This window comes from Vipera berus (assembly GCF_964194415.1).
Source record: "Vipera berus genome assembly, chromosome: 9".
NCBI classification, from domain to species: domain Eukaryota; kingdom Metazoa; phylum Chordata; class Lepidosauria; order Squamata; family Viperidae; genus Vipera; species Vipera berus.
In genome coordinates this window covers 14241663-14268857 of record NC_138212.1, presented here as the reverse complement: position 1 = coordinate 14268857, position 27195 = coordinate 14241663, and the positions used below count along the sequence as shown (strand labels likewise).

Here is a 27195-nt window from a genome sequence, read left to right as displayed (position 1 = left end):
CCTGTTGGAATGTGCAGGTTCGTCTCGGGCTCTCGCCCCGATTCTCCGAAGGCGGAAGCCTCTAGCCGGAACAGACCGGTCCCCGCAGGGAGGGGCCGAGCCCGGGGTCCGAGTATGGAGCCGGTCTCTCTCTGGACCACCCAGACGGTGCTGGCTTGGATCCGAGGTAGGGGGAGGCGGCGGCAGGACCTGGCGATTTCTGGGGGGGCTGGGGTGGGGGGATGAGGGCCCCCTCCTCCAAAGATGTGCTTTGGTGGAACTCTCTCCGTCCGTTCTGTGGCTAACCTGTTGCGGCCCCAGGTGAGAGGACCCCACCTGCCAGGGCCGGGATGGCAGCCGGAGAGGAGGCAGGTGCCCCTGCATTCCTGCAAAGGGCAAGGTTGGTCCTGCCCAGCTGGGTTTAGGAAGGGAGGCTTGTTCGTGTCCAAGCGCAACTGGTAGTGGTGCGATGCAGGCTGGGGAAGAGGAGTTTTAGCCAATAACTTGGGGGTGACAAGCCCCCACCCCACCCCTTGTTCCTTTTCAACTCTTGAAACACAATGGCTCTCTCTCTCTCTCTCTCTCTCTCTCTCTCTCTCTCTCTCTCTCTCTCTCTCTCTCTCTCTCTCTCTTCCTCCTCCTCCTCCTCCTCCTCCTCCTCCTCCCCGCCCCTCCTGTGGCAGAACAGGAGAAGAAAGTTAGGGCAGATGCTTCAGAATTAACTTTCTTGGAAGGCATAACTTTAAATCTTCGAGAGAATTTGATTAGATTTAATAGAACATGTGCAACTCTGAATGGGCTGGATGACTGCTGATGCTTGCTCTCTTCAATATAATGATGAAGACCGAAGTATTATAATCTTCCCTCTGATTCCCACCCCACCCCATACCCTTATAATATTGAGTTAGGACTGATGGGACTGAGACTAAATCAGCACTTGGCAACTCTCAACCTACATTTTTGGGAAGATAAAATAAAAGCCCCTTGAACATTCAGAGGAAGGATATAAACATAATACCATCCTAGGGGTATGTTTATGCAGTATGTGTGTGCGTGTGACCTTAGCACTTTGCTGAAATGGCTTTAATATGTCATCTGTTGCATCCCATTATCCTCTGACACTTTCTGTATACTATTATTTATTGCCAGTAATTCTTTGCTTTCTTTCAAGGCAAAAAGCTTGTTCTGCTATACCCTCCCCATTGCTCAAGCGCAAACTCAGCTAATTTAAAACTGCAAATCTTAACCCAGCAATCTAATTCAGCAAATGCATTTGAATAGAGCAGTCCTAGTATAAACAATGATTAAAAACAATCTCATTGCTCAGGCTAATGATAGAATGAAAACTGCCCCTAGCAAAGCTTGTTCTTATTCCATCCATCAGTCTAATGCTGGCTGGGGAATTCTGGGAGTTGAAGTCCACAGGTCTTAAAGTTGCCAACCTTGGGAAACCTTGTCTAATGGTTCTTAGAGCTGGGCAGTGAATGGGGCAGCTGCTAAGTTTGGATAGGCTCAGGGGATTGCGAATGGTCTTTCAAATAATGGCAGTATCTGAAGAGTGTGGTCAAAAAAGCCACGATGGTCATCATGAGGGTGTAATCAAAGTTTTTATGGTCACACATAAATAGCTTTAAATGTAACATCATGGCCATCTTCTTGACTTTTTTTAACCACACCTTGTGAACATTTCTGAGTAGTCTATTGGCATTTTCAAGGATAGAAAGGACAAATGATGGTAGTGGCCAGGAAAGGGAACTCGTGTATCAATTTTAACTGAAGACAATACCAGTGGATGATCAATGGGGTAGCCAATTTAGGATCCTCTGGATATACCCTAATACAGTCTACTACATTTACCCATATAGTAGGGCTGTATTGTTATTATCCTTCTCATCTTTCTCGTCGTCTCATCTTTCCTACTATCTTCTTGATATCGTATGATTTATCACTTGTTTGTAACTTAATGATTAATGATTGCAACTATGATTTATGATCTATGACCTATCACTTATGCACTGGAGACAAATTCCTTCTGTGTCCTATCTCACTTGACAACCAAAATCAGTGTGGGAAGCCAGTTTCACTTAACAACTGCAGTTAACAACTGTGACAAAAGGTTGTAAAATGGGTACAGCTGACTTAACAACTGTCTTGTTTAGCAATGGAAATCTTGGGCTCAATTGTGGTCATAAGTTGAGGACTTCTGGAGGGAAGGTGTGTGTGATGACCTAAGTTGTGGTTCTTCTCAAAATGTTTGGGCTAGTTTGGTAAAATCCAGGAGATCACTTCCTTGGCTTGTCTCTTCTGTACAGGTCTGGATCCAGCATTACAAGGTTACCCAGTTGAGACGTGGGGGCTGACCGGGAAGAGGCTGCTCCGGTTGTCCTATCGGGATTTGGAGAATCTGGGCATGAGATGCATTGGCCACCAGGAGCTCCTTCTGGAAGCTGTGGAGCAGCTTTGTGTTTTGGTGGGTGCCTGCAGAAAAATCCCAGCAAGCCTTCACTGGAGGGCCAATAGCTCTGGGAGAGAAAGGGTGAAACGTTGCTTTCCTTACAGAACATCTGGGCCTCTACTCCTCTCTCTAGAACTATGAGCTGACCACCTCCAACCTGAGGACGCTCACAGAGAAGCTGCAAGGGATCATTCAGACAACCGAGGTCTGCATTCTGAGTCGCAGGAAAGTGAGCACTTATCACGGAGCTGCTACCGGAAAGTCCAGTTTAGATCTACTGGCATCTGTGGTGGAGTTGATCGGTGCTGCTAAAGGCCTCTTTTTGTGGCTCAACAGGTACTTACTTATTTGCCTAGATGTTGGGAAGGGTGTGCGAATCCAAGCTTGCTCTCATCTTGATAAAACAGGGGAGGGCAGTGTGTGGTTGCTCACACTTTCCTGCTGCCCTCAATAAACAATCCCAGTCAACTTCTTGAAAGTGCAATTTGCTTTAGTCTCTTGTCGAGTGGGTGGGAGAGGTATGTAACAGAAGGTCCAAAGTGGGATGTCAGAGAGAAAAGAGATCAGATGGCTCTGTCAATTTTTAGCTATGGCCCTGACCTTTGTTTTTGTAAGCCCCACCCATTACTGACATGTGCCTCTGTAGATCCTCTTCAAGAAAAAAAAGCAGTTGTCCCCTCCTGAGATAAATTATGAATTAGAAAACCTTTCCCAACCTGATGTTTCCTGGATGTGTTGGATTGCAAATATGAATGCCCATTCATATTTCAAAACATCGAAAGAGAATCAGTTTAAGAGTGGTTTCATGTGAACCCAATCAAGTTCAAGTGTCCCTTCCTCCTTCCTTCCTTCCTTCCTTCCTTCCTTCCTTCCTTCCTTCCTTCCTTCCTTCCTTCCTTCCTTCCTTCCTTCCTTCCTTCCTTTCTTTCTTTCTTTCTTTCTTTCTTTCTTTCTTTCTTTCTTTCTTTCTTTCTTTCTTTCTTTCTTTCTTTCTTTCTTTCTTTCTACACCTGTCTGCCAGAAAAACACTGATAAATGATCGAAATACTGTATATTGAAATTAGCATCTGGCCTTTAGTACACTTTACCTAGTTTGTCAATTGACGTCAAGAAGGCAGGTTGTTGCTTTGCTTTTACTGCATGAGCAGTACTCTACTCTGAATTTGAGTGCCCTAGAAATATAGTTGTTTTAGGCTAACCTGTGAAGTGAATCAGTGCATGTGAATAGGAGTCTTCCTGTTTAAAAAAAACAAAAAACCCATGCAAACAGAACTTTTAGCCATGCCCACTCCCTCCATCTGGCCCCTAGTAGTTTGCCTGTATAACAGAATCTTATCGGAGCTTACTCTTGCAGGTATGTCTTCTCCCACCTGCATGATTATTCAGCCAGCCGAGACATCATCTGGCTTTGTGGTGATCTGGCAGAGACTGTGCAGAAGGTAAGTAGTAGTGGGTAGCACTTCAGCCAGGGAAGAATTTTACAGCCCAGAGATGGCTTATGGCATGCCCACCATGCAAATTAGTTGGAACAAGAGCATTTTAAGAAAAATCTATTTTCACTGATTTTCAGCAGATTTTGTGATTTATGGAAGGTTAAGTATTTCTATTTTGTGTGGCTAATGGGGTAATTTGCTTTATTCTGTGACGGTATTCATATACCATTGACATTTGTAAGGATATATTCTTCTCACCGTTAAATGTGTTGAAAGAGGAGAAATAATCATATTGCCGGTATCTCTCCTCCCACACATGCATTGTCTATTAAAAATTCTCCAGTTATCAACAGATGGAACCCAACTAAATGCTCTTTGGGGAAAGAGACATCCAGGTGATCCTATGTCGCTGAACTAAGCCTCCCAGCAACTCTCATCTTTGAGAAAGCTGGCTGGTGCTGTTGGGAGTTATAGATGAGCACGATGTGATTGGTTTATGACCACGAGAGTACAGAAGCTGAACTTGAGTGAACTGACAGAAATGGCAGCTGACCAGGAAGGTGGGAGGGAATAAGGCTAGGAGAAAGGGGTAAACAAAGTTGGAAGGGGAGACCAGCCAGTTGTCTTTTATAGAAGTCATCTTGTGACTCACACTTTGGGATCGGAGGCAGGGCTGGCTTGCTGGGGTTCTCAGATGTTCCTGCTGAAAGGGAATGAGCAGGCTGAAAGTTACAAGCTCTTTAGGAGGGAGAACTACAAATTACGGTAGGTTCCTTAGTAGCCATTCTAAAAATATTCGTTGGGTGTTCCTGCCACCTTGCTTGCCTCATACATATATGTATGTATCTCTGTGTGTATGTGTTGTTCTTGCATGGAATCTGTGGAATTTGCTGGGGAGATTTCACAATAGATAGCCAGGCTGGAAATGACATTCAGCCAAAGGAAGGAAGCACGAGAAAGAATATGAGTGTGCATAGAAGAAAATATTAAAAATTGCCCAATGCAGGACAATGTGTAGCTTAAAATGGGCAGCAGCGAGGGTTGGGGGGGGGTGGGGGGGTGAGAAACAGGAAGTTTGTCCAGTTTCACCTGAAGATGCAGAGATTAAACTTAAGATAATTGTATACAAATCTTAAGCAGAGTTTCTGTATCTTTCCGTCTTTAGGAAGGAAGCTGTTTTTGACTAGATTTGTCCGTTGCTCTGTTTAGCCATTTTCTGCATCCCTGGCAATTTCCAGATTAGTGAAATTTCTACAGTTGATATCTACATGTCTAGAAGTTGCCTCAGCTAGGAAATCTGATTTAGTTCGATATTATTGGCACTAACTATCATAACTGGATGGGCTTCCTTTCTAGTTCCACTTCTTCCCCCCCCCCACTATTCAATTGGAGACTGCCTGGATAAGCCCATGCTATTTTCTTGGCAAGATTCTGAAAAGTGGTTTGCCATTGCCTCCTTTCTGGGGCTGAGGATGGGTGACTGGCCTAAAGTTACCCAGCTGACTTTGTGCCTAAGGCAGGACTAAAACCATCTTCTGGTTTCTAGACGGATGCCTTAACCACTGCACCAAACTGACTCTACTGTATACTAAATATCTTTTATGTTTAAAGTACTAGTGAGCTGAAAAAGAAGTGAAATCTTATATCATTTTATTCTGTTAAGTATGGTAATTAATATACTCATGGAATAAGCCATTCAGGCTTCAACATTCTTCCCAATGTTATTTCCTTTCAAATTTTTCTTCCTCTTCCTCTTCCTCCTCCTCCTCCTCCTCCTCCTCCTCCTCCTCCTCCTCCTCCTCCTGTTTTTTGCTATAGAACCCCTATTAGAATTGTGAAATTGACTGGGAATAACAGAAATTGACCAGATTAGATGTGAAATTGACAGGAAAACAAGAAGATTAATGGGAGGGACGAAGAGCAACAAAAATGATTAGGGGACTGGAGGCTAAAACATATGAAGAACTGGCTATTGGATATGTCTAGTCTAATGAACTGGGATAGCGTGATAGCACTCTTCCAATATCTAAGGGCTATCACAAAGAGGGGGTCAACCTATTCTCCAAAGCACTGAAGGCAGGAAGAGAAGCAATGGATGGAAACTAATCAATGAGAAGACCAACCTAGGAATAAGGAGAAATTTCCTGACAGAACAATTAACCAGTGGAACAGCTTGCCTTCCGAAGTTGTGGGTGCTCCATTACTGGAGCTTTTTAAGAAGACATTGGACAGCCATTTGTCTGAAATGGTATAGGGTCTCCTGCTTGAGGAGGGACGACCTCCAAGGTTAATTCCATCTCTGTTATTCTTTATGAAATCTTTGCTTTGAACAAGCAAGAGCTAACTTTAAAAAAATGCTCAAATGTGTGATATTAGCTGATCAAAATTGGACTTAAAAACAAGTATGGTAACAACTAAAACCTGAACTTGTACTCCTGGATGCCAAAACATTGTCACCTTTTATAATTTCCTGTATCTCCCATGGCTGAGTGATGGTATTGTTGCTGAGGGGTTTTTTGCCTTTATTTAAGTAAAGAAAATAAAGGCAAAGACATTAAGTGGAAAAGAGAGCAATAACAAGATTAAGGGCTGCTCTACATATACAGTATATATATGAATAAGTTGCTTCCAGACACAGATTATGCATGGATGATCATAATGAATTATGGTCATCCTTTATGAAAACAGTTGTGTAAAACTTCATATACATATTTCCCACAGTTATAAGATGCATGCCTCCTGTTCTTAAGCTGATAAAGTGACCATTTTAAGATTAAACCAGTTTCCTCGTTGACTTTATTTAAAGCTTTGGGTAATGCATGGGTCTCCAAATTCAATGTGCCGCTCTGAATTGGAATTGGAATGAATCCAATTAGAAGGAGGATTGGAATGCCATCTGAATTTCTGTGAATTCATCATACCTTTGATCTTGGTGAAAAGTTGTCTAGTTCAACTAGAAAAGGTGGTCTAGTTTGAATCAGCAACCCCAACTTCTATCAATGTACCTTTCTTTGTATTTGTCCCTATAGGAGTGCACTGTGTCTGAAAGAGAGGACCGAATTTTGCTGATTGTAAGTAGTGGAAAGATGTGGGTCCCCACCACAGTGTTGAAACTACATATTTCCCAACCTTCCATGGGTTAATAGCCATATAATTGCCTTATATACAGAATGTAAGTCGGTTCATCTGAAAAGTCATTGGTGGAGACGCGAGTGTCTTTCTAACTCCTCCTCTTCTCCAATTAACACACAGAAGAAACTTGTGGGATCAGACCAAGGATAATCTAGTCCTTTAGCCTCTAGACAATCTGGCCAGCCACATGTCTATTGGAAATACTTCATTTCCATACATCCATTCCCAGGCAGGCATGGGCAAATTCTAAAGGATTATGGCCACAACTATACCTCTTGACCTGATGAAGATCATAAGAAGTTGCCCTAAGGTGTTGTAGTAACATTGCCAGAAAGAATGGTTTTTAGTTTGGAGGCCAATTTTAAACCAGTCACAGTACTGGACTGAGTACTGAGCCACAAATGGTGTAAGCAAACCCTCCTAACAGGTGACCGTCACCATAGTAGGGAGCATTGTTTATTACTACATAAGAGAGATTTACCTTTTGACTGTTTCCTGTTTTGACCTGAAAAGTTCTGCAGAAGGTCTATAAAAATAACTCGGTTGCATTTGCCAGGTTGTAGATAAGGACATTTCACAGGTCCATGGTTTATATCAGGGGTCCCCCACCCCCGCTCCGTGGACCGGTACTGGGCCGTGGCATGCTAACAATCGGTCCACACAAATAAGCAAAGCCCCATCCGTGGGATGCAGGCAGCACACAAAACCATGCACTCTCTGGCCCATGGACAAACCTCTCTCCACGGAACCAGTCCTTGGTGCCCAAAAGGTTGGGGACCTCTGGATTATATGTTAGGGTTCCTTGGATCTCACTTGTTCTTAGAGTGGTCACTCTTGAGGACACCACTGTACAGGGCAGTTCAAGCTGCGCTTTCTCAGAGGCTTTGCCTTTTTACTCTGCAGGGAAGACACATCTCTGGAATCTGTGAGCATATCTTGCAATGCAGCCCAGCTAACCACCTGGATCAAACAGCCATCTTGGAAACGGTGGAACTTGAACCTGCAGGTCCAGAAGATAATTTGGTGAGTCTGGCACTGTCAGTACTACAGCTCTTCTGGACAAAGAGAGCTGAAGGCAAAGTCCTCAAACTTAATATGTACCTTATTCATTCTGCAACAGTTCTTGGCTACCAATACCCTTTTTGTCTCTTGTGGGACTCATTGGGGGGTCTTAACACTGGTTTGTGGGCATGATCAAAACTACTAGTGAGCAGAGCCACACGCTTATTTTTTTCACACGTATTTTCCTCTCCAAGTAATTGACTCAGTTCCACACAAATCTTGTGTGATAAATAATATTTGCCTTGCAGATCTGAAAGGGTCTGGAACACACTGGCAAATCTTGTAAGCTCCCACACCAAAGAGAGAGGTCTTTTGGGAGTCTCAAGTTTTGAGGAAGTGCCTAAAATGTCTGAAGAGGGAAAACATAAAAGGAAAGAAAGAGGCAAAACAGCCAGAATGTGCTTAGGAGACAGGAGATGCTGAAGAACCATTGCCAGGGCAGATGAAGAATGAGGTGAAGGAGAGAAGAGTTTAGCATGGAGGAGTTGGCCTCCTGAAGAACGTCTTGTTCCAGGTCCCATCATGTGATTGATACCATGAGAACTTACACAGATGCCTTTATGGAGTCATTCTCCCAGGGTTTCAGAAAAAGGGCCTCTTTATCAATCTTATCTTGCTATGATTGGAACAGGAATTTCCCCAAGTACCACACAAATCTGAAAAATATTGGACTCCCACATCTATCATTCTCAGCCTACGCAGCTGATCCCTATGCAGACATCCCCTTATTTTAGGGTTCTTTGCTAAAAAAGAACAATGGTCAATGGTTAATATCCCAGCTTCAGGTTGTCAATTCCTGGATAGTTTTTTCCATATGTAATTTATAATTATAATTTTGTATAGCTATACATATATAAAATTATCCAGGATATATATATATATATATACTCGTCATCTTCAGGCTGGTGTCTTCAAAGATGACGAGTGGGACCTCGTCGAAACATCGCCAAGACACTATCAATCTTACATGGGAAAAGACCCAAATACGCCAAGACCTACATACCTGTACCCGTGAAAATCTACGAATGTGTGTGTGTGTGTGTGTGTGTGTGTGTGTGTGTGTGTATTTTCAATGTCACAGCTGTTTACATATAAAACTGGGTCCATCTTGGCCAGTTTTGCATCATCTGGCATTCTTCAACCTGGATGTTTTGGACCTCCTTCAAATGCTTTGTACCTCCTACCATCCATGAATGCATTATCTGTAGGGTGTTGCATTAGGAAAGGCTGATCTCCTTTGATGAGCCATTGCTATCCAGTGACTCCTCGGAGATGCCAGGAACTGAACGGACAAGCGAGGCAGCTGCCTCTTGCAGAGCCAGAGTTGAGCTGATAAGCTTGTCTCCTAAATCTTCTCTCCACAGGGCCTAGAGATTAAGTCCTTGCCCTCCTGTCTCCATTTGATATCAGGGACTGCCCAAGAGGTGAGTGTGCAGTGGGAGCAGGTTTAGTTCATAGCTCTGCCCCTCCCCCTCCAATGCAATTCCCAAGCCTAGCAGAGCTACCATAACTCCAGTCCTTAAAATAGACCTTCCTTTGCAACAGGCTTGCAAGGCCAGTTCATCTTTCTTTTTCAAACAGTTGCCTGTGAAAATGTGGCTCAGTCCAATTGTCATTATTTCTTCTCTTCCGTGGGGACTTTGCATCATACTTGGCTAATTACCATTTTCCCCCTCCCTTCCCCTCCTCTCCCTGGCACGGCTGCCTCCTTCGTTCCCTTGCATTCTTTATTGAGCTAGAATTAACCAAAAGGTCAAGCTTGAAGTTAATACTTAATCCCCTGGTCAGGAATCTCTCCTCCTCCTCCACCCCCAAGAGTTTGGCTTTTCTTGTCCAAAAAGTTTCTTATTAGAATTATATAAATCCTTGAGACTGTCCGTACTGCCTTTTCAGCCCTTTACCTCCAAAGGCAGTCTTTCCTTGAGGGTCTCTTGGTTTTTTTTTCCCTTCCAGGTTCCTGTTGACCAGTACAGCAAGGTCTTTCCAGGCGACGAAATAGTCCAAGTTAATGACCAGGTGGTGGTAAGTCAGAGCTTCTTCTCTGCTTGGTTCCTGGGGCAGGATGAACTGTGATGCTGAGTTACCCTATAAGGGAGCGATCAACCTGTGTGGGGCAGACCTTAATTATCACTTGCCTTACTTTTTCTGCTGCATGAAATTGCTTGGCTGGATGATGGGGGTGGGGGTGGGTTCATTTATGGCCACGAAAAGCATCTCTCCCTACTTCCGAAGGAGAAAAGATGGAAAAGTTTCCATGTGCTAATATATGTATATAAACATAAGCATCAAAATAATTAAATTAGGCTTTAGCTCCTTATAGTGTGAGAGAGACTTTGAGTATTGCCCACCTGCTGAGTGGTGATGGGTGCCTCGAACTTTCCTGACTTCTCTTCCTGTGATTGCACATCTTTAAGCTGAAGTAAAACACGCCAACTCTTCAAATAAGAGAACGGTCCTCTGTAAAACAGCAGGCTTGACTGACTGCAACTCATGAAAGCTGCTGCCTTTTAATAAAATTCATCAGTCAGGAAAGACTTGCTGCGATGTTTTTGCTCCCATGGACTAACACAGCTCTCCTCCTACAATAGCTGTCCAGCATAGTCTCTGCATTAGCTCATGTTAATAGAAAGTGCACTGCCCAAATAAATTCTGCAATGACTCACCGAGGTCTAAGGCAGATGTTTTTTTCTACCAAAGGTGATCATATTTTTTATTGAGGGATATCATTGATTACAAAAGTAGTTAATTTGCTAATGGACGTTCTGGCACTATCCAATTGTGATTGTGTTGGGGTGTTTGTGACTCCGTGGGTTTGTATTACTAGGTTTCTCACATAAAGTCCCAAATACACTAAAATCTTAGCAAAATGACATGTTGCATGGGCTAAAACGTGAACATTACCAAATTAGACTATAGGGCTGTGCAAACCCTTGCAAAGAGATGCTTTAGAACACAAAGGCTCATGAAATGAAGCACCTCTCATTGACTCATGAAAGCAGCCATGTCTTCTTCCAGGTTTTCATGATTTCATGTAGGAAGCTGCTGTCAGCTGTCTCTGTACATGTGCATTCATTTCGATCTACCTCGTATCAAAGCATAGACAGTGATGTAATAGAGATTTTTAAAATACGCCACAAAAGTAATAGTAATAGTTTCACAATAAAATTAACCACAAAAAACAATGTTCAGTTGCTCTTGAAAGCAAATTGCATCTTTGTGACCTGAAAAATATAAAGTCATTTCGATGGCAAACATTGGATGTTTTTGCTCTGACATATAATGCTGTATGTACCAAACAGGTCTGCTGAGGGGGTGTTTCATAAATGGAGGTCACTGCCAACTTTTATGGTCACTCATCTGATTTGGAAAGAGAAATTCACAGCCATATTTATCTACAGATAGTCCTCGATTTACGACCACAATTGAGATCAGAAATTCTGTTGCTAAGCAAGATTATTGTTAAGTCAATCATGCTCAGTTTTATGACTTTTTTACCACAGTTGTTTAGTGAATCACTGCAGTTGTTAAATGAATCAGGCAGTCATTAAGTGAACCGGGCTTCCCCCCATTGATTTTGTTTATTGGACGCTGGCTGGGAAGATTGCAAATGGCAATCACATGATCCTGGGACAACTCAGCTGAGGTAAATACATGCTGGTAGCCATGTGCCTGAATTTTGATCATGTGCTGCTGTGATGGTCATAAGTGTGAGGACTAGTTCTAAGTCACTTATTTCAGTGCCCTTGTAACTTCGAATGGTTGCTAAATCAATGGTTGTAAGTCAAGGAATACCTGTATGTAAAATGATGCTTTCTATCTCACTTCACAATGCTGTGTGCATAACCAATGAGTCAAAACATAACAGCAATCAAGCGCACCATTCTTATCATTAAAAGTAAGGCAAATGGTTGATTGTGCAGGTAGGGTGGACCCGCATGAATCTCGTGAAGAAGCTTCTGGAATCCAGTCGAGTGACACTAGTGCTGAAGAAAATCCCGCTGGTTTCTTCAGAGTCTCCCCGTTCTCCAGAATCTCCTTCTCACCAGCAAGTAAGTACGAGCCAGGTCAATTTCCCCAACCTGGCGCTTCATGTGGGGAAAACTTCAACTCCCACAATTTTCAGCCAGCACAAGTTTTGAAGCGAATGTTACAATGTCCAGATAATCAACATGCCAATCATTGCAATGTCCACCGATGCCAGATCCTGATTAATCCAGAATTCTGCTTCATATGGAAGAGCATACATCTGTGTGCCGGAAGTGGTCCTTCATGTATGAAATCACCACAGTTATCTTCTCCACTTTCAGTAGGGAAAAGGATAAGGGATGATCCTTCGAGCATCTCTTATCTTTAAAGCAGTATTTCTCAACCTCAGCAACTTTCATGCTGGCTGGGGAATTCTGGGAGTTGAAGTCCACACATCTTAAAATTGCTGAGGTTGAGAGAAACAGCTTTAGAACCTCTTTAGGGTTAAGGGCAAACCCTGTTGTGTGGTAGATTGGAGTGGTTATCAGGGAGCAATGTAGTACCTGTGGTGTAGTGTGGTAGTGGGGCATCCCTGGGATTCTCTTACCCTCCCATTCCTAAGACTCATTTTCCCAAAATCAGGGATCTTGGTTCCCACCTACATTTTGTTAGCCATGGAATAGATTGGCATCTTTTAAACCCCTCCCCGCCCAAAAAAATAATGGAGAACCCCCAGCATCATTATCCTACTTCATCCTCCTTGCTTAAATGCCTTCTTACCATTTGCCAACCCCTGAAAATCTCTCTGGACTCTCTCCTCAAGATTTTAGGTCTTAGGCCAGCCCAATAACAACAACAACAACAATAATAATAATACACCATGTTGATTTTACATTAGAAAAGCAAGGCAGGCACCTTAGAAATTCCATTGTCCTCTGTTTCCAAATATACCAGTGATTCATCTCCTACTTTTACAATTTCCCAGGAGTTTCATTGTGACTCAGCGGGAAGCTGAAAGTGGAGATCAGTTGGCAACAGGAAGCGTTGCTTCTCACCTGAGACAGATACTGTCCTTAACTGGTTTTGTTTGCTCCCCAGCAGGCAAATGCTTTCTTAGAAGTCCTGGGCTCAAGAAGTGATGACTCTTCAGCCAGCTCTGCGTCACCAACATCCAGGTCAGACATCCACCGAGTGCAGGGCTTGTTTGTTGGCAAGATTGCCACGGGGCGTGGTTGGCGATGTGGGATGTGAGCTGTGGACATCTGAAGGTCCTGCTTGTGGTCCATGGCTTAGGGAAGAGAATGCTAAGAGCAAACAGAACATTCCTGTGATGCAGAGAAGGCTATGTTTAGAGTTGGGCCTGACTCAGATTTTCTCGGCGGGGGGAAGAGAGAAGAGTTTTCTGGTCAAGTCTGAGATGTTTTCTCCACATATTGCAAAATATGTGTGTGAATGTGGAGTCCTTGATGCCCTCTGAGCCTAAATGTTTTCTTGCAGATGTTTTATTGCCCAATTAGGTAACATCTTTAGACGTGCTAGAAAGAAGCGGGATTTGCTTTATATTTCTGTAGAATGGCTTGCCCCGTCAAATGTCGTTTTCTTCTAGTTCTTGATTACAGTCTTGTTTATTGTTTGTTTTTCTGGGTTGGGAGTTCCTTGATTGGGGCATGGCTTATTGCTTGATTGGAGTTAATCCTGGTTTTAATCTCTGCTTGTCTGGATGTTGTTTGCGGGTGAGGAAGTGTTTGGGTCTTTTTGTTTCCTTTTAATCTTTTTGCTATCAGACTCCTTTCTAGCCCTGAAGATGTTGTTACCTAGTTGGGTGATGAAATGTTTTCAAGAAAACAACCAAAATATTGATGTATGAGAATTATGTACGTTCAGCCTAATTGATTTCTCATCTGTGCTGACACCTACCCAGTAACTGCTTAGGAAATGACTATGTAATAGATGTATTCTACCCCACCTCCCAGAATTAGAAGACGTGATGTGTGCAAATCATGGTTTCTTTCTTTTCTTCTACCTTCTACCTTTTTTCTACCTCTTGCTAGTGAAGTAGATAGCAGCAGAAGGCACCAGAAACTCTTTACAAATTTCCTGGTAGAGGCTGGCTTCCTGACTTTCCTGCAGACATGACTTAGTCCACCGTAACAAAACACGCAATGCCATTTTCACTCAACCTTCCAATAGAAAAGAAACCACAAATGAGAATTTTGGAACATAAGGACATGCTCTGGTTCAATGAACAGATGGAATATCTCTTGAAGAAATTAGTGATCTTCCCCCTTCCTATTTCTCAAGCTACAACTTGGCTGCACTTTACACTTTCCAATAATAAAATGTTTTCTGTCTTTTTATAAGGGTCCCCCATGTAACTTGTGGGAAGTGGGAGGGATTGTAAATGTCCTTGGGGATACTGGCCCAGATACTTGACCTATTTGTCCTCTATCGTCATCAAATCCAGCAATCCTTCTGGGCCCCAAATTGGCATCATGAGCTCTCATAGAGAATTCAAGGGTTGGGACGTTTTCACCAGGAGCTTGGAAATGTCCCCTCCCCCCCCAGCCACCTAGAAAAGGAATAAAAGTAGGCATACAGGAGGGAGAGTAGCTAATATCCTGGTAAATAGATGTTTTGTACCTAATTATGTCCAATCTAGCTCTCATTTGGTGAATAATCAACCCTTTTGTCCAGGATGTTCTCAACTATTGTTCTCAACTATTATTTACCCACCAGTCTAAAACTGATGGGATGCTCCCCTTGCTGAATTACACATTATTTTTCAAATTCTCTTGCTGCTTGGGAGATAAAATGGTGCAAAATCACCCAACCATTTGCTTGTTAAAACAAACTTTACAGATTCATTCATATGATCTAATGATTATACAGTCTTCCCCTGCTTGGCAGTGTCTGATATGCTGAGACTGCAGTTCCCACAATTCCTAGTCAGCATAACTGGAGGCTGATTAGGGAATAATGGGGTTTTCAGTCTCAACTGGAAGGCATCTAGTTGGGGAAGGCTGGGTTGGAAAATAACTAGGATTGATAAGTTGAAATGGAGATCCAGTATTTCATGACGTTTGGTGCCAAGAGAAGGGACAGTAGCCAATATTTTAATTCTCAGTGCCCACAAATACTCAGAGGTTTTCCTTAATTGACATTAAATGCATTCATCTTGCAGGAACACCATTTGATATCTGGCGGGGTGTGTGTGTGTGTTCTGGCAAGCAACATGTAGTTGTTATGTAATAAATGATTATGTATTTTTTCTCCTTCACATTAAAGCATGACTGCCGAGTTCGAGGGAACCCAGAATTCTGTCCTTGATCTCCCCACCGTTCAAGAGGAGCACAAGAGAATTGATTGCATCACGCATCCTGTGGACAATATCTGTGGATTGGAAGAGGTCCTTTGTGGAGTAGGTAAGGAGCCTGATCTGTTGAATCTAGTGAAGAACTGTAGAATTGTCTCAGCTTCCCAGAGTCTTTTATCCAGTTGTTGATTTATATATTACCTACATTTTATCTTACCTGATTATTATCTACCCAGGAATCATCATGATGATCCCTCCCCCTCCCCCCAAAAATACCCCAGAATAACATTAAAAAAAATCAAATGTAGCAGAAAACCAGACTCATTGCCACTTATGGCATTCTCTAGTTTAGTACATCTGGAAGTAGCCAATGGATTTGCTCCTCATGCCTGCCATGTATAGTTCTCCCATTTGACCATCCTGCCAAAATGGCCTAATGTACTGACTGCTTTTGTTTTTTTTCTGTCTGTTTTTTTCCAGAGGCATTAGCTGACCCTGCTTTGGAAAGGCAGGACTTTGGAGCAGATGCCATGGGGCCTAAATCTCCAGATGCTGCTGTCCCTTCCACTCCCAGGAAGCTGGACCATCAACTAGGAGACTCTTCAAGACACGAGAATGGATTTGTCAGAGGGCAGCAGAGACTGGCACCAGCGGATTCCAAAGAGGTAAGGCTTTTTTTTTTTACTAACTTATCGGTTTGTTTAGGACTAACATCTTCACAGGTAAGATGCTAATATAAGCAGCATTTTATGTGAGATTTATTTATATTAGGACTGTGCAAATAAGGCTAAATTTTAACTTTTGATTTACAAAATGGATTGAATGCAGACATCCAAATCCAGTCATTTAATTAGTTGATTAGTTCCTAGGCACATATAGCACTGCCTTGCCCAACCTGTTGCTACTCAGCCTCAGAAGAACTGAGTTTGGGAGAAAAGGGTACAGAAAGTTATGTTTTTGAAAGGCAGCTGGTTAGCAAGCAGTCCCCAGACCTCTGGCACCAAGGACCAGTTTCAGAAGGAAAATGGTCTTTGATGGACCCCAGGGGGATAGTTTCACATGCAACCTAGATCCTGTGCATGCACAGATGAAACTCACTTGCCGCTTGTGCGGCCCAGTTCCTAACAGGCCATGGACAGGTACCGGTCCTTGGCCCGGGTTTGGGACTCCAAGTTAGCATATTTCAAATTCTTCATTGATCATTTCACTATGTTTTCTTCTCCCTGGGTGATCCCTACAGGGTAGCGCTGAAATTCGACGGAAGCAAAAAGGTAAGTGATTACCTTTCCGTATTCACCATTGGGCAGGTTGCCTGGATATCAAGCTACAGGTAATCATCAGCTTAGGACCACAGTTGGGACTGGAACGTCTGTTGCTAAGTGATATAGTCATTAAGTGAATCATCACATGATCATGCCTGTTTTTATTACCTATTTTGCCACGGCCGTTAAGCAAATCCAACTTCCCCCAAATAGTGATCACATAACTCAGACTCTGCAACCCTTGTGAATTCATGTCAGTTTCAAAGCACCCAAATTGTGATCGTTTCACTGCAGGGATGCTACAACCTTTGTGAGAGGACCAGTCAAAAATCTCTCTGTTCAGCACTGTTGTAACTTCGAACAGTCACCAAACTAAGGGTCGTAAGTGAAGGATTACCTGTATGCTTTTGATTTGCTACCCCATGGCTGGCAGGGGAATTCTGGGAATTGAAGTGCACAGGTCTTAAAGTTGCCAAGGATGGACATCCCTGAGTTAACTCCTTCCAAAGTCCATCAAGACTCAGTACATGCGTCTGGATGTGCACATCCAGATCAGGAGCTCTTTCAATTCCTGTCCTTTCATTCCATCAATTGAATTTAATTGTGGTGTGGGTGCCCATTCAGAGCTTTTTAAAATATGTTAGGTGACCTTTTTTAAAATTTGCTTTAATGAGGAGCCACCACCCGACTAAGTCGACGACGCATCTCCTGCCAGGAGCTGGGACAGGTGGACTGTGACGGTTGGCTCTTAAAAAAGAAGGACCACGTGGGCTTCATGGCCCAGAAATGGAAACGGTTTTGGTTTGTGCTGAAGGGGCACAACCTTTACTGGTACAGCAACCACAGTGTGAGTAAATTGACACTTATGGCAACAGCCAACTCAAAGTGACGCTAGACTTCCTTTGCACGGTGTATCAGTTTTCCATTTATTTTTTTAAATACTTTTTAAAAAAAATAACAGTGAATTAATACGGTAGGCCAAGAGTGAGGGCCAGGACAAATGAACAAGGCCATTATTTTGGAGATGTTAGAGGTTAAGCTCTTGAACGATGCTATGTTCAGGAAATTATAAGCCCTGCAAAATGTCAAGGTCAGGAGGGTATGTTTTCTCAATTCATCTGGCCCTGATTTAAGCTGACAAGTACACACTACGTGGATTAGAAAAGCCACATGAAAATGCTGCTCTTCCATTACCAGAGAGATTTGAAGCAAATACAGGAGGGAGGGGGGAAGCAGGGCAGGGCAGAGAAGAGGGGAGGGAGGGGGGGCCAGCCTCCTGTCTCTCAGCCCAGCCTCCCTCACAGAGTTCTTGGTGGGAAAATAAATGGAAGCATTATGCATGGTGCTTAGAGTTGTGCAAAAACAAAGTTGGGATATAAGGCTGATAGATAATCAGTGATTGTTTTAGCCTAGCCTTCACCAGCCTCATGACTTCCAGTTAGGTTGTACTTCAGTTAGGTTGTACACCCTGTTTGCTGGTTAGCCTGCATGGGTTTCTTGCACAGCCAGTGTGGTAGAGTGGTTAAGGTGCAGGAATATGACTTGGGAAGTTACTTGAGTGACTCTAAACTGGTCACTATGCCTTCGCTCATAAAGGCTGAGGTGGAAAGTTGGCAAGGAAGTGTATGCTTGCTGCTTGCGTTCTTGGTGGGGTGCAAGCATAAAAAAAAGAAAGTGAATTTTTAAACAAACTTCTGATCTGGGTCACCAAATATTTCGGAGCTGCTTTATACAAAAGGCAGCAAAGGGAGCGGTTTATTGCATGAATAGTTCTCAGTTGTTCCTTTAAGAGTAGTCAGTGATATGGTATCACAAGCTGCTGTAGAACAAATCCTCTTAAATGAATGAACTAGTCTTTTCCATAAATTTGACAAAGACTGGCTTTATTTTTTTTTTAAAAAAAGTGTGATAAATTAAAAGCCCTTAAAATGTTCCAAATATTTTTGTTTATGGCCAAAGATTAATACTTCTACCTCTTTTCTTCTTTTCTTGTCAACGGACTCTTTCCTGTTCCTCTTCTGAAAACTAGGATGAGAAGGCTGTGGGATTAATCAACGTGTCTGCCTACAGATTGGAGAGCACAAAGGAACAGAAAAAGAAATAGTGAGTGCATACTCAGTAGCTAATGTTCTCTAATTCTCCAATGCTGAAGTCCTTCAAATATGTTAAATTCCCATAATTCCAGCTAGAAGAGACCTTTCAGCAGTTTGTGGGCAACAACATATTTGATTTGTTAATTGATGAGGTATACACATTGAGAGCAAACTCGATTTCTGTGTTAAATCCTTACATAGCCAATAGGTTACCATTTGTACATCCGAGGGTATTATAAGTAGACTTGAGGGAACCATAAGCTTTGCAGAATTCAGGAGGGGAAAATCACACTGGTTACACAACCCTTATATCAACGCTGCTAACATCGGATGTTTTTGCTTTGACAACATATGGAGATGCAACCATTTTTCTTCTTATGTTTTACTCTTAGAGTTAGAGTTAGAATTAGATGATGCTGGGGGGGGGGGAAGGAGGAATGTGCATGGGAGTTTAGCTAGACATAACAATACTGTAGCTAGTGGGTGAGCCAAGGTTATTGAAATAAGAGATGATAAGAATTGGTGGGTTGCAGAGCTGGAGGGAAAGCCTGCATTTCAAACTAATTGGAGAATATGATTTATGACTGTTAATTAGAGGAGGGAATTGTGATTCAGATTTTGGCTTCGGCTGTGTAAGTGCCGATGTTATGCTTCTCGAATAAAGATTCTTTAAGGTAAACAATGCCTCGAAGTTCTTTAGAGAGTTTCATCTGTCGGAACCATGGCACCTTTCCAAGTTAGATATACAGCTGTAGCCATGCAGATTGGTAATTGGATACAGGTATGATTCTCAACACCAAGGCATTGTGAGAAATCCTGCTACTGTCACTGTTTTTCCTCTCCAGTGTTTTCCAACTCACCCACGAGAAGTACAAGCCCTTCATCTTTGCAGCAGAAACCCTGGCTGATCTGAGCAAGTGAGTAGCCAATTTGTCTTCCATCCTACAAACTATCTCAGAGACTAATAGTCTCTAATGCATTTGATCCACATTCGTGAAGAGCTTCAGATTGTTCCTCAAGAAATATTAGCAGATCCCAAAGTCTTGAATGCAACTCCATCTCAGAGGGTCATAGGAGCAGAGAAGAAGACCTGACCACTTCTTGTCCATCTCCCCAACTGGCAGGACCTATGAATTTATATACAATTTATCAGTTCACCTGTGCACAGAATTCCTTTTAGAATTGTTTTGGAAAACTTATGGAAAGCTGTAATACTGTACTTCATGAGAGCAAGAGTGGAAATAAATTTCTATTCTCAGCTATGAAAGGGATGATAGAGGGACTGATCTAGGAAGAAAGCCACCCAGAGACACCTTATCAGAGAGATGGGTGGCATAAAATTTAATAAATAAATGAGACAAACTGATCATCATTATGTCAAGTTTCTGGGGTATGGGCTTTTCAAGTGACTCTGAGGCATTGTTTACCTTAAACGTCCTTTATTAGCCTAATACACCAGCAAATGCTTGCTCGAAAGAAGCTGGAATCTGAAAACTCTGCCCCTTGCACAATATATTAAAACACAATTCTCCACCTTTCTAATTTTGTCATTAGTCATATTCTCCAATTAAAGAATCAGTTTCCCTTCCATTAGAAGACCCGCCAAAGCCTTATCTTCTTAGTTAGAGATAGCCTTGAAAAGTCCAATCCTACTCATCCCCCCTCCTAACCTTAAACTAAAACAACACGCAAGTCTTAAAGCAATACACAAGTTTAACATATGAAATAGCTACTTCTTCATCTCTTGTCAAGCAATAACATTCGATGTTAGCAGCGTTGACACATTACCTCCATCAAAACCTGAAGTGTCAAAGAGCTTCCCCAACTTGACTGGCATTTTCATTCTGGATTTTCCTGTTTAAACACATTATTTCTGATGAGATAAAACGCGTAAGGAAGGCACTATAAATAGGCAGCTTTCTCTGAAAGCTTTGCTGATTTGATTCCAGCCAGAATTAACCAAAGATATAAGGGAGTGCCCATTATCAGTAAATTTTGTAGACAATTTTTTGAAGCTGCTGGACTTTTACAAATTCCAGAAGCATAAAAATTTGGCAAGGGACCTTTAAAAGGGAATTGCTTTGAAGACAGATTTGTTTTCAGCATTTCCATATTCAACGTTGCAAGGAAGACACCTTGGAATCTGGGAAAATAACAAACTGTTTTTCTTCCCAGGTGGGTCAGTCATTTGATCACATCTATGACCAAATATACAGCATCCCATAAATCTGGGCCACCTAACCAAGAAGGTGAGTGCCTGTTGAAAGTAGCTTATTTTCTACTGGTCTGCATCACATATATTAAATAAGGGAATAACCTGAAAGCAAGAATCAAGATGGCCTTGAAGCAAGATGACAATTCTATAACACGCCCCCCACCCTTGAAAAAAAATCAGACAAAAAATCTGCCTCCATTATAATATTTTCACCTAATATTAGTATTGGTATCTACCTGGTTTCACTAACATGATATCAACCTGGATATGGATAATTTCTCCAAGTCCTTGCCTTTTTAACCTGGGGGCAGTGGGAATATGGACATACACAGATACCAAGGCAGGCATAGTTAAGATCAGGGGAAAAGGGAAGGAACATGGTGAGTGGGGATGATAGAATCCTGAGGATGGAGGTAGAAAGCTGGTGTGGTGCAATTCATCCTATTTCAGAGTTTCCATTCTAATTTTTTTTCCTCTGGGCTCATCCCAATTTAGATTGCTACAGTGAAACAGAAGCAGAGGATCCGGAGGACGACTCTCCTAGGCATAGCTTTGATCAGGTCAGTATCTTCTTGATGGAACATAATTGTAAAAATAGTGGGTTGTTCTTAACTTTAAAATATTTTGATGCCTTTTATAAAGTCATTTGGGACTTTATTATCTGGGGGGAATGAGAGGCAACTACAAAAGGCATTTTGTGATTTCCAAAGAGGCCCTGATTCCAGCATGCAAACTTAAGGATCCATGCATGTGGCTGTGTTTGGAAGGGATTGCAATAGCAATACCACTTAGACTTATATACCGCTTCACAGTGCTTTACAGCCCTTTCTAAGCAGTTTACAGAGTCAGCATGTTGCCCCCAACAATCTGGGTCCTCATTTTACTGACTTTGGAAGGATGGAAGGCTGAGTCAACCTTGAGCCGCTGAGAAACGAACTCCTGGAGTGAGCAGTGAATTAGCCTGAAGTATTGCATTCTAACCACTGCGCCACTGTGGCTCCTTGCAACCACCGAATGGCAATGCAACCACTGAAGAGATCACTGCAGAAGAATGTTGGATGTGATGAGGTTGAGCTCAAGGGGGTCATATTCACTTATATTTCTTCTGCATCCATTATTTTTTTTCTTCATTTCTTACAGACAAAGCAGAAGGAATTGGAGACAGCTCAGTTGCCATCAGGGGCTACAGGGCATAGCCCAAGCCTTCCAGGCAGCCCACTTTTCCAGGACAGCATAGATGAGAAAACAGCATCTCCCTCTTCTCCAGGTGAGCTCACCTTTGGTACCACCTTTGGAAAGAATGTGGCAGATGAGATGTTGGAAAAATCAACTATAATTGTGCAGAAGGATGAAATAGTGCAAATTTCTCTATAGGTTTTCTTAAGTGTTCCCTTAACAAAAGCAAATAAGAGAAAGGCAAGCTAGAACAGTTGAACAGTTGAATATCCAAACTGATGGACTGAAACAGGAAATATGAATAAATGGTGCCATTCTGTTCTTGAAAATCCCCCTTTCTCCCTCTTTCCATCATCTTTTTTCTCTCTTTTTTTCTTTCTCTCTTTCCCCCAAGTAACAGGCTGGCTTCATGGCTCTTGCCGAGGTCTGAGTTGCTAGTCTGCACAGAAATAGAGGATGTTTTTAGTTCATGGAGTTAGCAGAGATGGCCAAACTGACCGCTCTGGTTAAAGAAAAGGAACACAATTTTCTTTCTACTTGGAAACCGCTTCTGAACTTTGTGCTTGAGGTGGAAAAACAAAATGAAACTTTGATTCTGGGTTTTGCCAATTAGATAGGTTTGTTGTTATAGAAATGGCTAGTTTATGCTATTATATAAAAGTAAAAAGTTGAGGTTTGTTATTATCTTATTCTATTGCGCCAAAAGGAGTTAAAAGTCAATGCCTTTTCTTCCCCTGCCCCTTTGCCCTACACCTTCCCCTTCCTCTTTTCCCTCCTTTGTTTTCCCATTATTTTCTTTTGTATTTAGTACTATATATTGTAGTTGAATAAACTAATAAAAAAAATTGAATTACAAAGAAATAGAGGATGTTTTTGGGCCTCCATATTATGGATTTCCTTTTGCAATGTTAGTCGGTGCTCCTTAGGCACTTGAAATGAAACCTCTCAGGATTCTGTTATTAGGTGGTTAAACTCCATGCCGTAATGTGCAATTGCAAGGATGTTTTCATTTCTTTGGATTATTATTCAGTTGCATCCTGAAAGCTGTTTTAACTCACGGTGGTATCTTGTATCTTATGAAGATCCAGCAGAAGAAGAACTTCAGTCACTGATCAAGTGTCTGAAACAAGGAGGAGTATCGCTTATTGGGAAACAGCAGGTGTTCACCCGTGAATATTACCGGAAATCCTTCGTCAAACGTAACAAGAACCCAGAGATCAATGAGAAAGTACATCTGGTTCGGACGCTTCAAAGCACACTCAAGGCAGGTGGAACGTAACTTTGTGCTGGGAAACAGCTCCGTTTGGGGGGTGAATGCCTCTAGGTCAGGGGTGTCAAACTTGCGACGTGTCACGACGTATCTCAACTTTTTTTTCCATTGCCGGCAATGGATGGACACGGTTTTGGCATGATGCATCTGGCCTGCAGGCCAGCAGTTTGACACCCCTGCTCTAGGTGATGGTGGTGGTGGTGGGGGGGGGGTAAGTAGGGTTTCTTTTAGGTTTTATTTTTTGGCTTACTGAAAGAAAGTTATGGAAGATGGAGGTAAAGAAACCAAATTACAAATGTAATGTACTCCACTAAATAGGCACAAAAGATGAAATTCCTTTTTTTTTAGTTTTAATGGCTACTTTTTCTTGAATCCTAGCCTGCAAAATGTATGAAATGTGGAATTTATTTTTATCATATTTTACTTTATTTTTGCAAAGACAATGGGATAAATGATTCCATCTCTTGCTTTCTTGAGCCTCACAATAATGCTTTTGAGAAGTAAGGAAGACAGAACATAATTAGCCCACTATCATCATTACATAGAGATTTAACTCAGGATCTCCCCAAGACCCATACAACACACTACCTGTGAAGTGTCAGTCTAGGTCCTGAAAAGATTTCAGAGTAACTCTTTTTTTTTTGAAACCTTAGTGGGGCTTAACAAGTGGAAAGTAAAATCTAGTCATCAAAGTTCTCAAAAGTAGCTTCCATACTGCTGATACATCACTGTCAACATGTTTCTGGATACAATGTGAGGTTTTGATGTGCTCCTTTTACAAACCAGATCTTTCTGGGACCAGAGTATTTTAACTATCAGAGGAGATTTTTATGTCATGTCTGGTGTCCATCTGAGCTCTTGTCTAGTATCCAGGCCAGGTGTCCGGCCTGGATACTAGACAAGAGCTAGTATCCAAGAGGCAGGTCTTTATAAAAATTTCCTGAACTGTGTGGGCTTAAACATACCTGATTCCCATAAAAGGTAAAGGTTCTCCCGCACATGTGTGCTAGTCGTTTCCAACTCTAGGGGCTGGTGCTCATCTCCGTTTCAAAGCCAAAGAGCCAGCGCTTGTCTGAGGACGTCTCCGTGGTCATGTGGCCGGCATGACTAGACGCCAAAGGCGCATGGAACGCTGTTACCTTCCCACCGTAGTGGTCTCTATTTTTCTACTTGCATTTTTACGTGCTTTCGAACTGCTAGGTTGGAAGAAGCTGGGACGAGTAACAGGCACTCACTCCATTACATGGCACTCGGGATTTGACCCACCAAACTGCTGACCTTCTGATCGACAAGCTCAGCGTCCTAACCCACTGAGCCACCGCGTCCCTCTGATTCCCATAATAATGTCTTTTTACTCCAGGGAAAGACAGTCCCCTTTTATGTATTTCTAAGGCTTAATAATGTAAGAGAATGATCCGCTCTGGAACAGTAGATTTTGTTTCCTGTGCTGTTTTTGAGTGGCCTTTTATTTATTTATTTTTCCTTTTAAAACTTCAGGAAATTTCAGTAGTTTAAATCCTTTTGGAATCTGGCCAGATGCCTTTGGCTCTCCGATGCATTAGAAATACAATGAATAAAATTAATACTTACCTCAAGGGAGAAGGGTTTGTAACTGGAAGGTTATTAATATAACGGTGTTTTGCTGCTCAAGGGAGCAAAACATTTTGTGACAACTTTGTGATGGTGGTGGGCCCTTGTCTCTCTCAAAAGGGATCTAGCAAACCATTTAAAAGCCACTCCAAATGCTTGTGCTATTCTAGCCTCTGTTGTCCTTGTGAAGGTGAGTCACGCACCAGCCTTAGAACATTCCTTTCCTTCCCCAGGCCAAAACTGCTGAGCTCCAATTGCTTGACATTCTACTCGAGGACACCGAATTGAACGCTGAAAAATTCAGGAGCTGGAAAGAACAACATCAGGAGTTATACCAGGAAATACAGATGTGGTGGGCTAAAAAACTGAACCAAGACGATGGCGCAATAGATTCAGGTTTTGACCTCAGTTTGGAGGCAGCTTCAGATCCGTAGCATCTCTGAGAACTGAGCTAAAATGTACTTTCCCTAGCTCCATTTACACAGCATCAGACAGAAGTGCGGTTTTGTCATTTCAGAATTTTGGATAGGAATGTTTTACGGCAAGCTTCCTCCTCAGAAAGCATTGGGATTACAGTTGTGTTGGTCTGTAAGTTTTATCCAGACAGCAACAATGGCTCCAAATGATTCTCTCATTTTAGAGAGATGGATTACAAAAATGGTGGCAACTGAGAAAGGTTGTGGGCTTTTTATGTAACAATGGAGAGTTCCTGACTGCAAAATAGAAGACCGATGAAGAACAAAGTGGCTTTTGGTGACTAAGCATCTGGGAAAGAGCAGGCATTGACTAGCACAGACTTTGTGCCCTTCAGATTTCTTCAAAACAGCCATTTCCTCCAACATCTTTTAAGATGAAACGTTCCTTTGAGTATATTTAGCACCTGAGAGACATCTGAACAAACCACAGTTTGTGGTTTTCAATGATGATAGCTTATATTGAAAAACCAGCTTGCATTAGAAGCTGGATGCTGTAAACATGTAAGAAATGAGTTATATAAATAAATGTTAGAATATGTTTCTAAAGTTAGTTTAATGATTTTTTCCCCTTATTTTTATTTTCAAATGACCATTTGCCAGCAATCCAGCTGCAATACAACAGAATGAATAGCAATAATAATGCTTAGACTTGCATACTGCCCCATAGTGCTTTACAGCACTGCCCAAGTGGTTTACAAATGTCAGTGTATTACCCCCAACAATCTGGATCCTCATTTTACTGATCTTGGAAGGTTGGAACGCTGAGTCAACCTTGAGCCCCATCAGGATTGAACTCCAAGCTGTGGGCAGTTAGCTTGAAATACGGCATTCTAAGCATTGCGCCTCCAGGGCTCAGTAGGCAAGAGGAAAAGTTGTTTGTTAATTCAAAATTGTCAACTTTTAAAAATATTCACATTTTGATTTTTTTACAAAATCTTTGCAGTTATTTAAAAATGCTCAGCCCTTCAGAGTCTCTTTTTTAAAAAAAATGAATTATAATACTACAAACTGTTACCCCCCCAAATGTATTAAATTGAATCTGCTTTTTAAAAAAGCTATTTCTTTTTCTCTGTCCATACATTTTTTTAAAGGAAACTTGATCACTTTTTTTGGGATCTGTTGGGGCGTTCTATGCCTTCAATGTAGAAAAAAGTTGTTATTGATTTCCCCCCCCCTATATATATCTCATGTGTTGCAAGGTGCATTGAATTTTTGAGTCCATTAAGTACATTGAATGCATTGTACTGTAAAGTTGTTTCTTTTATTTGGTGCATGCCATAAATATGTACCATTCTTCTCTTTGGATTCTGAACCATCACACCCAGCATAGCAGCAAAGTTCCTTTGAAACTCATTTTTGCCATGGCCTCTCCAGTTAGCTTTAGTCAAATCATTTGCAGTGAAGCTGAGTACTATAGCTTAAGCTTGGGAAAGTGCTTTTCATGGTTTGTACTGGAATGCCTGCTTTGTTTCTCTTCCAAATGAGATATGGCTGACCTGAGTTTACATCCACACCATCAAAAAGAGACCGTTGCAAGGCCTCATTTGCCAACATGAATTTGTGCAAATTGGATAAGTGTCTGGTTTGCATCTTGCCAACTTTAAGGTGTGGACTTTAACTCCCAGAATTCCCCATCTAGCCTGCTGTGTGAAGAATGAAATCCACACGTCTGTTTTTATTTTTTATTTTTACAACTTTTAGTTCCCAACAATAAATGGAAAGAGGAAAACACCAAGGTAATGATGGAAATATGTACGATGTCAAAAAGAAGAA

At 42.0% G+C, this 27195-nt stretch overlaps 1 protein-coding gene across 3 annotated transcripts; it reads left to right on the top strand.

The window, feature by feature from the left end:
* CNKSR1 (connector enhancer of kinase suppressor of Ras 1) lies at positions 1 to 27195 on the top strand. 3 transcript variants are annotated; one of them, XM_081335037.1, is made up of 22 exons: positions 147 to 166; positions 888 to 1007; positions 2292 to 2449; positions 2568 to 2770; positions 3789 to 3873; positions 6897 to 6938; positions 7903 to 8022; positions 9426 to 9485; positions 10015 to 10083; positions 11982 to 12110; positions 13126 to 13202; positions 15313 to 15449; positions 15821 to 16005; positions 16581 to 16611; positions 17277 to 17449; positions 18632 to 18705; positions 19541 to 19612; positions 20871 to 20944; positions 21406 to 21470; positions 22051 to 22177; positions 23169 to 23350; positions 25180 to 27195. In XM_081335037.1, exons 3-22 carry the CDS (start codon positions 2390 to 2392, stop codon positions 25378 to 25380), a joined length of 2166 nt encoding a protein of 721 aa, XP_081191163.1. In that variant the 5' UTR covers positions 147 to 166; positions 888 to 1007; positions 2292 to 2389; the 3' UTR covers positions 25381 to 27195. The 3 variants fall into 3 exon arrangements, with proteins under 3 accessions (XP_081191162.1, XP_081191161.1, XP_081191163.1); XM_081335036.1 differs by lacking the exon at positions 888 to 1007 and having other exon boundaries at positions 1 to 166; positions 17280 to 17449; XM_081335035.1 differs by lacking the exon at positions 888 to 1007 and having other exon boundaries at positions 1 to 166.